Raw genomic sequence first — 16010 nt, 5'->3', positions numbered from 1 at the left:
CCCTAGCAACTTGAGGCAATTTCTTGCTGTGGTGGTCGGGTAACGTTGGAGGCCGAGAATAATGTTGGACATAGTCTGGAACCTGGCCTCTGAGAGGTATGCTCTGGCGTGTGTCGAGTCCAGAACCGCCCCTCTAAATTCGATTCTTTGGGTCGGAGAAAGTGTGGACTTGGCCTCGTTCAGCAAGGGGCTGAGCTCGAGGAAGGTCTGCCTGATGAAGACCACCTGAGCCTCCACCTGTGCCTTGGCATGGCCCTTGATGAGCCAATCGTCCAGGTAGGGAAACACCTGAATACCCTGCTTGCGCAGGAAGGCTGCCATGACTGCCATGTACTTTGTGAAGACCCTTGGGGCTGCTGACAGTCCAAAAGGAAGAACCGTAAACTGTAGATGGGCATTGCCCACGACAAATCTGAGGTAACGCCTGTGCTGAGGGATTACTGGAACGTGAAAGTATGCATCCTTTATGTCGACGGCGGCATACCAGTCTCCTGGATCCATGGAAGGTATGATGGAGGACAGGGAGACCATGCGGAACTTGAGCTTCTTTACAAACTTGTTGAGACGCCGCAAGTCCAAAATAGGTCTGAGGCCCCCTTTTGCTTTCGGTATTAGGAAATATCGGGAATAGAAGCCCCTGCCCCTGAGCTCCTGAGGAATCTCCTCTACTGCCCCTGCTGCGAGGAGGGACTGTACTTCCTGAATTAGAAGTTGCTCGTGAGAGAGGTCCCTGAAGAGGGACGGGGAGGGGGGCTGGTGGGGCGGGAGGGAGGAGAACGGGATAGAATATCCCCTTTCTACCGTGTGAAGCACCCAACTGTCCAATGTGATCCGAGTGCACGCACGATAGAAGGGGGACAGACATGACGAAAAGGTAAGGTTGGTAGGATCCAGAGTTCTGACCGGTAGGTCGTCCTCGACCGGGCCATCAAAATGGTGGTCTAGGCCCCTGTGGAGGCCTTGGTTGGGCAGATGACTGGCCGGAGGGCTGCTGTTGTTGCCTCCTTCTGCCTGTCCTTGCCCTTCTGCGCAATGCGTCCGCGCAATTTTGAGGCTGGTACGGCCATGGGGCCTGTGGTGGCCTGAATTGCCTATGCTGAGTGACCGGGGTGTGTAGGCCTAGTGAGTGAAGGGTAGCCCATGAATCCTTTAGGCTATGTAGCCTCTTATCTGTCTTCTCCGAGAAGAGCATGGGCCCTTTGAAGGGGAGGTCTTGAATTGTCTGTTGGACCTCATGTGGGAGGCTTGAAACTTGAAGCCAGGCTCCCCTCCTCATGACCAGACCAGTCGCCAGCGTGCGTGAGGCTGAATCAGCCGCATCCAAGACTGCCTGGAGGGAAGCTCGGGTAATCAATTTTCCCTCTTCGACCAGAGCTGAAAACTCGGTTCGTGATTCCTGGGGAAGGAGATCAGCGAACCTAGACAAAGATGAGCACGTGTTGTGTCCATACCGGCTCACTATGGCCTGCTGATTGGCTATGCGCAACTGCAGACCCCTTGTCGAATACACCTTTTGCCTGAACAGGTCCAACTTCTTGGCCTCTCTATTTTTTGGCATAGCTCCCTGGAACCCTTGGCGCTCTCTCTGGTTGGCTGCATCTACTACTAGGGAGTCCAGGGGAGGGTGTGTATAAAGATGTTCATAGCCCTTGGACGGAACAAAATATCACCTCTCAGTCCTTTTAGCCGTGGGGGCTAATGAGGCTGGCGTCTGCCACAAGGTGCGGTTGGTCTTTATGAGAGGCAGGGCTACCCTGGATGGACCTGACGGGGTCAGGATGTCCACCACAGGATCAGTATCTACCTCGATCTCCTCCGTTTGGATCGAGAGGCTCTGGGCTGCTCGCGTAAGCAGCTGTTGGACGATCCTTTTGTCCTCCAGAGCAGGTGCCGCTGACATTCCCGCCACTGCCTCATCCGGCGAGGAAGAGGAGGAGATCCCCTGAAGAGGGCCTTCTTCTATACCCTCCTCCTCTACCAGGGCCTGCGGCACACGGTACTCAGGCTGCGCGGCTGGCGTGGGTTCAGGATGCGGCACCGCGGCCGGTATGAGGGTCAACACCGAACGACGAGGCGTGCTGGGCGGCGCCTGCGGCGTTGGGAGCATGGTCCCTGTCGGGACCAGTACCTGACGAGGCAATGCCGTGTCCCGTTGTGGCACACTCCTGTCGGACTGTGGTGCCGGTGATGGGGGCATTAGTGGCGGGGCCACCGACGTCAAGGAGACCGATGCGGCTTGTGAGCGGGGTCCATACACCTGACCCACTGACTGGTGGCGTCCAGAACGGCCACTGGGGGGGCGGTTGCCACTGTTGCTGCCACTGCAGCGGGTACGGCTGGGCACTCGCACGCGAGGACGATCGTCTGCTCCTCGATCTACTGGAGTGGTACGAGTCCGCCTCCGAGTCAGAGATCTCCGAGTACGAGGACATCGGAGGGGCGGTACCCACTGCTGCCGGGGACCGGTGCCACCTGCCCGGAGAAAGTTCCCTCTGTGTCGGTGCCGCTGGGGCGGCGCGGTGTGGGGAGTGCAGCGATAGCATTGCCAGTTTGCCCCGAGATTGTAACTGGGGTCGAGCTGTATCCGGAGGTTCTCTCCACTGGTGTGGCAACGCCGGCACCGGGAGGCTCAAGAGGTCTGAGGCAGCCTCGAACACCTCCAGCGTCGATGGGAGGCACACCTCCTCTATAATGTCCGGGGATCAAGGCCTGTCCGGACTCAACAGTACCCTCTCCGGGGCGGGAGTCAATGGGATAGCCGAATGGGTCTGCGGCGTGGCCTGTCCCGCAGCACTTGTGGACAGCGCCGGCCCCTTAGGGTCCTGGCAGGGGGAATGTTCCCTCACCAGCCTCTTCTTTTTAACTGGCACTGGCGAGCGATGTCGCACCGAGGCCGATTTCTTGTGTGCCGACTCTCTCCAGTGCCGGGGTTTGGAGGCTTTGGCTTCACGACTTATTGCCGGTCCTGGGGCACTGCACACCGAGGAAGACGTGCTGGGTGCCGGGTCAGCAGGCCCCGGGTCCAATTGTGGCCGCAGGGCCACTTCCATTAGGAGGACTTTAAGTCTCTGCTCTCTATCTTTGAGAGTCCTGGGGCAAAATGCCCTGCAGATACTGCACCTGTCTCTTTGGTGGCTCTCCCAGAGGCACCTTAAGCACAAAGAGTGCGGGTCACTCTTCGGCATGAATTTTCCGCACTCCCTGCAGAACCCTGGGGACCCGGGCATGCCTCAGTGGGGTGACAAAAACGTTGGGGAAACCCCCCCAACAGCTATCTATCTAAACTAACAAACTAACTATTTACAACTAAGACGGAACACTGCATGATTGCTGAAGAGTAAGCGAAGTTCCAGCTAGCCATCACTGGCGGTAAGAAGAAACTGAGGGGGTGGAGGGTCGGCTGGCCCCTATATACAGTGCCATGGAGGCGCCACTCCAGGGGGCGCCGAAGCCGACCCTATGGACGCTGCTATAGTAAAATCTTCCGGCTGGCATACACGCGGCGCGCACACACCTGCTTGGAATGGACATGAACAATCACTCGAAGAAGAATCTCCAGTTTTGAGATTTGGCTGTTGTGTACAGACAAACCAAGGAAAAATCTTAATAAATACATTTTAAAGATATTGTTGTGCAGCTGAAAGTCAGCAGACTAACATCATCCAAGATTTTGAAAACTGTGCTCATTTAAATCCATCTAGCACTGAAAACAATGTTGTATACTACCACCACCATCATGGGTGGTACGTGTGCTTTGCTTTTCTGTAGGAAATGCTGTATTTTTTTTTTTCTCTCTCTCTCTCTCTCTCTCTCTTTTTAATCAGATTAATCTTTTAAAGTGGCCCACCAAATTGGAATAAGAAGCATATTGTATATAATAATATAAATATAATAGTGACAGAAATAGCACCTGTTATTATATCTTCACATTATTATATACAATATGCTTCTTATTCCAATTTGGTGGTGGCTTGCCAGTAGGAGAATAAGGTGGTGATCTCTGCTTTCAAAAAGGTTGATCCAGGTTCAAATTTGCTTTGGACCATGTGAATCTTTAACAGTCTCAGTCAAATTTCTCATGTCATTTGTCCAGATCACAAAACCTACATACAATTTGGCATAACAGGAAAAAAGAAAGATAGTGGGGGGCCACTGTAAGTCAGACTTGTCTCCTTCTGTCCACACTAAAATCTCAGCTTGTCTCTCTGATTAGTAGCTACAGTATCTAGACATCAGCTTGAGCTTAATGTAAAAATTCTCACCCCTCACCTCCAACCCACTCTGCTACCTTCTTTCTCCATGACTGTTACCACCACCACCGTCTTGTATGTCACTCAGGCCTGTAATCTGCACATTTTATTCAACTCAGACCTCTCTCTAGGTCATCGCATCCAGGCTCTCTCTCAATCTTGACCATTCTTTCTGCCTAATGTCTCTAAAAAAAAGGCCTTTCAATTCCATCCACACAGCTAAAACTCTCATCCAGACTCTCATCATCTTGCATCTGAATTATTTTAATATCCTTTTCTCAGGCCTCACACCAGGTACAATCTTGCTCATTCATATCCTCAGAATGTTGTTGCAAAGATCATTTTCCTAGCTCGTTGCTTTGACTGCAGCACTCCTCTTTGCATCGCTTCACTTGCCCCTATTTCTCTACCACATCAAACAGAAGCTATTTGTCTTCACTTTCAAGGCCCATCACAGCCTACCCCACCCTACCTAGCATCTCTTTCAATACTGAAATGTCAACTGTCGCCTCTGATTGGCCCATAATAGCTTCTATTACTCACATGTTAAATGTTCAAACATGCACCTTCATGCTTTCTCCCATGCTGCCCCTCAGGACTGGGAGGAGCTTCCCATAAACATCTGCAAAGCTACCTCATTATCCTCCTTCAAATCCTTCCTTAAAACAATCTTCTTCCACAATGCCAACAAAAAACTTGACAATGGTTAGACCACAGTTGTACTGAGGTCACTGCCTAACATGTTAACAAATACTGTCTCTTTGTTTCATTGTACTCTCCCATCAGTCTGTCTGCATCCATCTATTGCAGAGATGGGCAAACTATGGCCTGTGGGCCACATCCGGCCACGGGACCATCTTGCCTGGACCTTGAGCTCCCGGCCGGGGAGGCTAGCCCCCGGCCCCTCCCCTACTGTCCCCCCTTCCCGCAGCCTCAGCTCACCGTGCCACCAGAGCTCTGGGCGGCGTGGCTGTCTCTGGCCGGGTGGCGCAGCTGCCAGTCCTGCTGATCTGAGTGGCATGGTAAGGGGGCGGAGAGCGGGGGTTGGATAAGGGGCAGGAAGTCCTGGGGGGTAGTCAGGGGACAGGGAGCAGGGGGTGGTTGGATGGGTCAGAGGTTCGTGGGGGGGGTTGGACAGGCGTGGGAGTCCTGGGGGGCCTGTCAGGGGGTGGGGGTGTGGATAGGGGGCGGGACAGTCAGGGGACAGAGAGCGGGGGAGTGGTTTGGATAGGGGGTGAGGTCCCACTGAGGGGGCAAGGGGAGGGGGGTCCCAGGAGGGGGCAGTCAGGGGACAAGGAGCAGGGGTGTTAGATGGGTTGGGGGTTCTGAGGGGGGCATTCAGGGGGCGGGACGTGAGAGGGGGTGATAGGGGTCAGGGGCCAGTCTATTTGGGGAGGCACAGCCTTCCTTACCCAGTCCTCTATACAGTTTCAGAACCCAGATGTGGCCTTCAGGCCAAAAAGTTTGCCCATCCCTGATCTATTGTCTTAGACTGTAGGTGGCTTGGGGAAGGGACTGTCTTTTTGTTCTGTGTTTGTACAGCCCTTAGCACAATAGGGTTCTGGTCCAAGACTAGGGCTCCTAGGTGTCATGATAATACAAATAATAATAAAGAATATAGAGGAATTGTGTATGAGTCATAACTAGAAAAACAGATGTTGGAGGTCAATAAAAAGGTATACTAGCAAAGGCTTCCTAGAGATGTCCCTGACTGTCCATCAGAAGTGAGATGTATTGGCATATGTGGACCAAAGACTGCAACAGCAAGGATACTGTTGGTCTGTACTGGCATGTATAAGAGTTCTAGCTTTCTCTAGCTAATGCTATCAAGTTTTTTACATTCATAAAAACATAAGATCTTTGTACCCTTTTAAAAAGGTGTAAGGCCATGTCTACACTACCATTTTGTCAGCAAAATTTCTGTTGCTCGGGAGTGTGAAAAAACCATCCTCCTGAGCGACATAAGTTATGCCGGCATAAGTGGTACTGTGCATAGTGCTTCTCCTACTGACATAGCTATTGCTGCTTGTTGGGGGTGGATTAATTATGTCGACGGAAGAGCTCTCTCCTGTCTGCATAGAGTGGCTACACGAGAGATCTTACAGTGGCGCAGATGCATTAGTATACCTGTGCCACTGTAAGCTCTCCAGTGTAGACATAGCCTGAATGTTTTGGTGCATTAATAAAAACAAGAAAAATATTCTAAATGTTTCCAAGTAGAACAAAATATCTTGACTTGACATGTCTCTGTTGTGCACTATAAAGGTGACGTCTGATGACAGTTTCTCTCTTAAGATCTGAAGATCAATAGAACATTCTGAATGCTGAAATGAATTCACTACTTGATAGAATCGTTTTGCATTTTTGTTAAATATATTTATTCTTCCAATTTAATTTAACTGAAAACAAACTTTAACAAATACCTGCTGCATCATACATGGACTGCTGGCAGAAACGAAATTATGTATGGTCAAGCCCTAGAGAATAGGATGTATTTTTTTCCTTAATGGATACTAACAATTCATCCCTCTCAATAAGAAGCACCCAAAATACTAAAATTTAAATAAAAACTCACAAGATCCTGAGCAATGAAGAAAACACTGACTTGCTGCTGAACAAAATTCAAAGTATGAGGAAAACAGAAATGAAGTATAAATATATTAATATAACTATGAAAGACATTTAAAGATTCACAGTAATGAAGTGACTTCAGAGATGTCTTGCCTTATTTGGCTTGTTGCAGGACATTACAGCTCACATAGACAATCACTCTGCTGGCTGGGGTATATGTGAAAATTTGCAGCTAGTTTAGGGTAACTTTTTCCAGAATTTATGGATCTCTTAAGCTTTGTGCCTTCTGCCGCAACAAGCAGTATTCTGAACGTGCTTTAAGCATCATAACCTTCCAATCTCAGTAATCTCACCAGCAGCTTTTCCTCAGCAAAGGATTTATAGTGCAATAATTCAATGACAGCAAGCTCCTAGGGACAAGTATCCTACTGTTTCCCATAGCAAAAAAGGAAAAGAAAAAGAAAAATCTTTGCATCAATATAAATGCAAACAAAGAGCCAGTACTATAGGAACACACAGTAACTGGGAGATGAGACTAGACCATCACATAGACACATCACATTTTGAAAAGACCTCATTTCTGCAGTACTGATTGCTTTTGTTATTTCATTTTTGTTCCAATCAGATGCATTACTATTATGTATAACTAAGAATATGATAGTTTGGGGTTCTGTATCAGAAATGATAGTGGCGTATACTCCATTAAGTAGATAGCTGAGTACAATATTTATCTTAGTCATTCTGAAACTAACTCTTATTTCCTTGACAAAACAAACAGAACATATTATAAAAAATTAGTAACTGAAACATACACTTAGTCAATTAACAATGAAATTGGCAAAAACATGTATTAATCATTTAAGACCTGTCATACCTCTATTGACAGGATTGTTATAAAAATGAAATTCAGTCATCAAAAATGTTAAAATAAAACCAAACTCATTTCACACAAACTATTTTTAAACATGTGTGATTACGGGGGGTTGGGGCTCAGGTTCTCTTTCTTGGGGAGAAGCTGGAGGAGAGGAGGGAAAAAGGGAAGGTTACAAATAAGACTTATTTCTACCTAACAGAAAAATGCATTATTAAGTTAACTGAATAATGCTTTCCTTTATTAACATAAAAGAGAGTTATTCACTTATGCAATTCAAATTGTTAATTTCCTACAATTAAATAAATTGTTCTACAAAGGAAGATCTTCCCTTTATTAGTAATATTTATCTCAAAATGTATATATGTAAAAATATCTAAAAATATCTACACCTGCGCTTAACCTATAGTAACTACAGAGAATAATTAAAAAGTTGCAGATGAACTACTGCACCTTGACATTTAACCAAGAAAATCTGATGGATATGGAAAACCACCTAGAACAGCCCATGCCCACATGCACAATATTCTCAGTCTACATATGGGAATTATTTTAAGCCCAAGAACCATACATTTATGGAAGTCTTTTTCCCCCTTTAATTAAAAAAATACTGCTTTAAGACCATAAGAACTAATATTAAATTTTATCCTAAAGATAATTCCTGCTTCCTCTAGATCACACTTGTTTGTAACAAATATAAATCATGATTTCAAAAAACTGCATTCAATAAAAATTGAAAAAAATATTAGCATGCCATTGCTGAATAAATAGCAGCTTTGTATAAGCACTCACCTATAACAGTCTCTTACTCATCGGTAGCTATGCTATTTATGCAGGATTCTTAAAATGGCGTCTGGCAGCACTGCACTGCCTCATTCCTGTACTGTAGCTAAAATGGTAGCAGTTTATTCAATAACTATATCTCTTGTTTAAACAGCAGTGCTATTTTCGAAGCAATCATCTAAATATCAGAAATGGTAAAGGATGACAAAGGGGACACCTGATATCCAAATGTTTAACTAGAAATGCACAAGATAGGGAGTTTTGTGAAGTCACAGGTTACTAAGGAAATTGTTCAATTTTAGATTCAGTCTTCAGTGTGAATCTCCTTAATTTGATGTTTTATTATTCTGAGTCCCCTGCAAAATGCCCAACTTGTACTAAGTAATTGAAATAATGTAAATAGTGCTTGTTCAACTGTATAGATAGGGCAACAATTAGGCTAAGTACCTATGCCAAAATGTAATACCCGATTTTTATTTTATTCTATTTCATACATTTAGGATATTCTAAAAAAATCTATTCTATACAATATGCATTTAAAATAGCTTAGCATAAGGGGAAAGAAACACGTAAAAACGATGTGGTATCGTTCAAATCTCTCTCAAAATGGGAGATATACAGCTGAGGCCCAATCAATATAGATAGGATATTTATAGGCTTAGACCTCCAAAATATACAGGCACAGTCTGGGAATGTTTGTAAATAAAGGTCAGTGCTATCTATATTAATGCTGCTAGTATAATGCCTATCACACGCTTTTAATCTCACTGTGAGACACACAGATACTATGACAATTGGCAATAGTTATAAGACTGACAACTTCAATCTGTGGCAAAGTACATGAAACTCAGCTCATATGCACTACACTTTCAAATTGGATATGAAAGTGGACACATGATTTCTATTAACAATAGAAATATTTTCTAAATCCAGTTTGAGAGGTCAGGCTAACGGCCTAGTGCAGTGGTGCCCAAACTTTTCCTATCGCCAGTCCCCTTACCAGTAATGGAATCTGTCTGCACCCTGCCTCCATTATTGCACAGCCAAGGTGTCCTTGGCAGAGGAGCTTGGGCTGAAGGAGGAGTGGAGGAGGGCGAGGGGGCAGAACTGGGGATGTGGGAGGAGCTGGGGCTAGAGGTGGAGCTGTCCTTGGGGCAGAGGGAATCAGGGCAAAGCTGGGGGCAGAGTGGAGTTCTGGCTGGGGCTGGGCTGGGGGTGGAGTTAGGCTGGTGGCACAGCTGGGCTGGGAGGCGCTCCCTCCTCAGGGGGCTGGCCAAGGGCCCCCCCCCCCAAAAAAAGTTCCTTCATGTCCCCCTGGTGGGGCATGCCCCACAGTTTGGGGATCTCTGGCCTAGTGTATAATACTATGCACTGTTATGTGAGTGCCCACGTTTGGGTGCAACTTCAGAAACCTCAAGGTGCCATCTGGGGCTCCAAAGTGATACAAAGTGTTCCATGTGGAAAAAGAAACAGGATGTAGTCTTTACTGAGACTTATCAGCCTTTGTTGATGATTCTGGATTCGCATCAGTCTTAAAGTGCCTTGCTCTACCACTCCCCACCTGTTGGATGAACATGGCTACTAAAGCCTGGTCCAAACTACAGGGTTAGATCAATGTAAGCTACCATGCATCGACCTGGCGGTGGAAGGGTCGTCACTTAAATTTGGCTCCTGCTGATGTAAGTGCCTCTCTACACCTATTTAATAACACCACCTCCCCAAGCCGCGTAGACTCATGCTCGATTTAATTAGGTTGACGCAGTGTTAGTGTAGAGACTGCACTGCTAACATCAACTATTACTGGCTTTCAGGAGCCTACCCACAATGCCTCAACTGACAATACAATTGATACAAGTGCTCCTGGTGAGGATGCGCATTGCTGACACAAGGAGCCAAGTGTGCATGCACACAAGCAATTTAATAACTGTGGTGGCTGTATGCCGACATAAGTCAGTTAGGTTGATATAATTTTGTAGTGTAAACACAGACTAAAGTTTAAGAAAAAAGAAAGCAAGCAAGAAAGAAGTGGGATTATACACTGGCAAGCAGCCCAGAGAGAAAAGGTAGATGAAGCCAGTGGACACTAACATGGATGAGCTAAATTTACATACTAATTTTTGTACTGTGAAGGTGAAAGTCCCTTTAGCATATGCTTCTTCCAAGGTCAGTGAAGTGGGGGGAAGCCTATTTTTACTCAGATGCCTGAGGGAGAGAGGAAAAGAAATCAGATTTGAAGTTATTTCCTTATGGATATGCTAAATATTGTCACCAGTTTCAAAAAGACACTCATTTTTCCCTAGCACTACTTAACTCCCAGCTAAAATAGTTTGCCTACAAAGTATGAAAGGGACATGTGGCTTTTAAAAAGCTATTGTTTTCATCCTTATTAGAATCCAGATCACTGTTCTGTTTCTCCCCATTACATTCTTTGTATAGCTAATTACAAAAGTAACTGGATGTTGCCACTAAATAATAATGGCTAATCATATTAATCCTGGACAAGTAAAATAACTCTTTAGTTGCTAGAAAATTTAAAGAGCAATTATACGATTAATTCCTAGTTACACCAGAACAATGGCCACCTTCTACAAATGGTATATACCTCAACTACATTGCTTAATGCATGTTCAGTGTAATTGTAAAATGAACAAGAATCAGCCCTGTAAAATCTTGGCTAGAAGGGGTACATGCTTTTTCCCTGTCTCCGTCTCTTAAACAAAACCCCACACCCGATCTGGCCTGAACACTAGAAAAACAGCACACAGTGTTTCCTATTATGCAATCTATAACAGTGAGTGATAGCATCATACCTTGACAAAGCACCAAAAATACATGAAATTCTTCAGCTTAGCTGAATTTGCTTTACTTAGATGGAACAAAGATGGTAGAAATTTCCAGAAGGCCTTTCTCAGTCTTGCCACTGCAATTGTCAATCTTTAACCTACACTCTGTTTCTATTGGCTCAAGTACTCCATGGAGCAGCGTGATTGGGCTGATCTGTAAAACAACACTGCTGTCTCTACCTTGCCTCAGACATCTTGCTGCAATGCAGACATTTATTTTTTGTGAACTATAAAAGAATTATATTTCAGTGATTAAAAATAGCGAAATAAGACTCACAATGCTACGTTTCATTACATGCACAAGGGCAGCTTATACAAATATACTTCACTGTCAACAATGTGTCAGGAGGTGCAGATTTGAAACAGATCCTTGTTTAACAAAACCTGTGGGAGCCATTTTAATGCAAGCTTTTTGATTGCAGATCACTTATTCCTGCTTCCTCATATTAAATATAATATTATGCAATGTTTAAGACTCCAAACCAAATTGCTAATGTGTATATACTGTTGTTAGGAAAACTATGCCCAAATGCAATTTCTCATTTTAGCAATCAGAATAAAAACAGCATAAACTCATTATTTCTTAGCTGCATTATCATCTTTGTGTATGCTGAAAAATATATTAAGTTATATATAAGTACTATAAAAACATGAAGCAACACTTCAGCAATGGTTTAGATTGTGATCTGAATTAGGCATTTTTAGGCATTTTTTACCATATAATACTAAACTTTTGGGTTTTTCCATTTTCAAGTAAGATATTAATCTTAGCAAAGAAGTAACCAGAGTTAAATGACTATGTTACAGTATGTTATCAAATCTGTGAGACCCTTCTATAAAAGTTAGCATACAATGACAAGGTATAATCATTTCTAGATCCACATTAGATTTGGGTCCATTCTTAACATTGTATGGGATGGACTACTATAAAACTGTGCAAAAATTAGATCAAAAGCACCAAAGAGGATGTTTCTGATAACTGCATTGCTATGAGAAAATGTCCAGTGAAAAGCAACTTAAGATATACATACAAGTGTTACAGCTCAACTACGAAACAAAGGCACAAGGTGTTCAAAATTAGTAATAAATCAAACAAAATGTGATCTTAGGTGATATTTCATGTAATATCAAAAACACAGACTTAGGAACAAATATCCCTTTAACTGTGTAAAGTACTGAGTAAAGTACTGCTGAGTACTAGCACTTTCATTACACCTCAAAAGCCTGAGGAACAACCAAACGGTGCTCTAGCCTCCAAACATGTTAATTAAGGATCTAGGAACAAAGCGTAAGTAAAAAAAATTTCACTGGCCACAGGTAAACAGGAAGTATAAGCTTCAAGTTTAGCAGCATATTATCAGAAAAACAGTACATTCAAAAGGGAACACAGTTTACTTGAACAAGTCATTTAAAATAGATACTGATCAAAGCTTCAATTTTTTTACATGACTAGCCACTGACAGTACTTCATCTGCTGGACTAGTGGCCCCCTGTTAAAATCAAAAATTGTTAAACTATTAAAAATGTTCAGAGAGCAGCACACTGCTTACTTACCAACTGTTCAAGCAACCATCTCATTTTTCCACAGTTAAGAAGATACAACAGGCTGGCAGATTTGGGAATTGATCAAAAGGGAAATTTTTGAAACAATTACGTAGCAATAAACCAAAATCAAAATAAAGACAAAGAAAAAAAAAGACTATAACCAAAAACGAACAACATGTAATACTGTCAAGAACCAGACATGATTTTATATCTCCTGGACTCCACAACACAGAACTGAGGCTGCTACAGTGAAAAACAAAAAGGCACAGATAAAAGGTACATACATTTATTTTAACTATGCAAGAGAAGGAAGCTAAGAGTTGAAAAATATTTTTTCTTTAAAGAATTAGGCATTTAAACAGATGTACTGCTGCATTTTATTGACCAGAAAACTAATTCTAAAACCTGCAGTTTGAGAAACTTCTTTTAAAGGAACAAAATGTTAACCATACATTGTCCTTCAGAAAGAGAAACACATTGTATTAACTACCCCTGTAAGAAAAAAGTTCAATATCCATTTCAAGTAAAGATAAGCTGCATAAAAAACATGATGCAACAGCACAATACCACCTAGGCCCAATATCTACAATCTGCCATTAGCACATTTTGCTGATGTCCAGGTTTTTAAAAATCCCATATTTTCTCAGAGATAACTTAGCTTCGCTATTCCATTCACTGTTTAGAAAGGTAAACTTGCCTGTTCTGCTGTCTGCCATTATCCCTGCTTGACTCCCTGTAGGGCAGTTAAATGCATCTGCTCCCTAGCTTCCATTTTCTCTTCAGCAGGCATGTGACACAACAGACAATAGTGCTGGCAAACTGCTCAGAGACAGAAAGCTTCTTTGGAATACCAGGATCTTGATAAACTCTAAAAACACCATCCTCCTGTGAAGAAGTAGGTATGCCAAGGTTTTGCCAGTCTGCAAAATAAAGCTATGGCTAATGGCTACTAACCATGTGACCCAAGAAAGCAAATTTAAACAGTTTCAACTTAATAAAGTGCAGTGGTGTCTGTTTTGCGCAACAAATCACAGAGAATCACACTGTTAACCCACAACTCATAGGTCTTAGAGAAAAAAAAATGTAAAAAGTAAAGCTTACCTCTGTGGATGCATTGTTAACACAGTGTTATGTCAATACTTATAAAACATGGAGGACAGGCTCTCAGTACTCAGACAGAAAGGGCTTGGCACTTCAGCTTGATGATCTGTCTTCCTAATAAAAGCTAATCCTGGATTGGCTACTTTGGTAAATCTGAATGTAAAGCTTCAGGGGATTGGCTGAAACACTTCCTGAGCGATTATCTTTGTGCAGCTCTGGCAAGCAGGAGCCATCCTGTGCATAGAGAAGACAGGCTAAGCTAGGCCTGTTTCAGCAAAGAAACTTAAAAAGAGGTCCTATACATGAACCCTGGTACAAAATAGTCAGATTTTCAAACAGAGAAAAGTCATCACTAACTGCTTGCTCAAATAAAACAATGCGCCTCACACTAGCATTACTGACTGCACTCAGGATATTTTAAACCTGCAGAAGGGAGGGTTCATCCAGGTCACAAAAGCTATTCTTTCTAAGAGAAAAGCTAAATTCACTTTGCTGCCGTTCTGAAGTGTTGCCTGCGTAGTGAAAGCCATGATTAGAAAAGGGAGGAGAGCATTTTAAAAACAACATGCATGGGAGGGAACAAAATTAACAAATACTGAAGGACCAGGAAGAATCATTTATTACATTTTAAAAACCCAAGGCCCCCCCACTAGTCAGATACACAGAGCACAATTCCATTAAATACTTAGTGTAAACAGTCTAGTTAACCAAAATGTTTGATTGCTACAAAACTATTGTATAATGTATTTCAGATTATACAGTAGGGAGCTCATTACACACACACACACACATCTATCTTTCTCCCAATTTAAAAACAGAATGCTGCAAAAAATAATACAAATTGTCAATATTATACCAAATGCTATGTTCTCCAATTCCCCTCCCCCGCCCCTCAGGCCTTCAAAGCTGTCAGTTAAACAAAAATCTGACTTCCGTATTAGTCGGCTGCAGCTGCAGCTTCCTGTCTATTAACCCTGTCAGATTCAGTACTTTTTAAGATGTAGGCCCTAAGAAGACATGGGTTTCAGCATGTGGAAAAAATACCAGTCTGCTTTCAGACGGAAGCATGAACATCAGCACAGCTCTCTAGATTTTACAGATTTTTACTTCAGTTTTTACCCTAGATTAATTTGAATTTGAAAACATGGAATGTGATTGAAATTAAAACACAATCCACTTAAACAACCAGTTTGATTTAGAGCCAATTCTCAATCACTTCACTAAAATAAAATGAGCTTTCAAATATCCTGTGATCCAATTCTCTTTCTTACTGCAGTATGTAGAGGAGCAGCAGATTTCTCACTATGCCAAGAGAGGGAAAGGCACAACCAAATGGAGATGTTAAGGGACAAACTATTACAAAGGCCTCGGCCTAGTCTTTACATTTGTATTCAAAATATTGCACCTGAAAAACTGGTAGTAAGGCAAAAAATTCTATAGGCAGCTGCAAATTACAGTGCTCATGGACATTATAGATAAAAAGAGACTGATTATGAAAATATGACCTTTTATTAAACAAACTTTTTTTGCATAAACAAAGAGGGAGGAGGGAAGGGGCAGATTTAAGATTTAAACGTTAAGTAGAAAATAAACTAAAATAACCAAAGCAAAGCTAAACATTCTTACAATACTGAACTGGGATTTGATATAGAACCCAGGATTGTACAAAAGCAGGCAGTAAGAAGCCTCTCCCTGAAATCAGGAGGAAGGCTAGTTGCCAGTGAAGCCGCACAAGACTCCCTACTTTGCCCTTAAGAGTTATTGATCCCTAAAACAATCACCACAAATAAAGCTAATAAACCCCACCACACCACCAGAAAGGGCAGAATCAGTTTACCAAACAAGTATAAATGACTTTCCATTGTGATTCTGCTGACTCACATATATGCAATTCAATACAAAAAATAATTCTAGGCTGTAGTGTTGCATGCTGAATGGAAGTCGTTTCTGAGACAACAAGCACCTTCTATGAGGAAATCCCAACCCATTGTCACAAAACAGTGTACATTTTTCAGTGCTCTTGCATTTTAGGCTGTACCGGCAGAC

At 43.3% G+C, this 16010-nt stretch overlaps 1 protein-coding gene across 9 annotated transcripts in view; it reads right to left on the bottom strand.

Annotated features, from left to right (window-relative positions):
• ZMYND8 (zinc finger MYND-type containing 8) overlaps positions 1 to 14094 on the bottom strand; it is a 105808-nt gene extending 91714 nt beyond the window's left edge. For 2 of the 9 annotated variants that reach the window (XM_034787156.1, XM_034787157.1), the window contains exons 1-2: positions 11286 to 11458; positions 10587 to 10677 (exon numbers count right to left, since the gene is read on the bottom strand). In XM_034787156.1, coding sequence (XP_034643047.1) covers positions 10587 to 10624 — 38 coding nt within the window. In that variant the 5' untranslated portion in view covers positions 10625 to 10677; positions 11286 to 11458. Of the gene's footprint in view, positions 1 to 8484; positions 8508 to 10586; positions 10678 to 11285; positions 11459 to 12872; positions 13192 to 13560; positions 13784 to 13964 lie in introns of those variants that run through there. The other 7 variants (XM_034787153.1, XM_034787149.1, XM_034787152.1 and 4 more) reach the window with 7 other exon arrangements.
• Positions 14095 to 16010: the final 1916 nt, after the last annotated feature.

Source organism: Trachemys scripta, chromosome 12 (genome assembly GCF_013100865.1).
Source record: "Trachemys scripta elegans isolate TJP31775 chromosome 12, CAS_Tse_1.0, whole genome shotgun sequence".
Taxonomy (NCBI): Eukaryota; Metazoa; Chordata; order Testudines; family Emydidae; genus Trachemys; species Trachemys scripta.
Note: the sequence above shows the minus strand (reverse complement) of the source record. Positions and strands in the feature narration are given on the sequence as shown.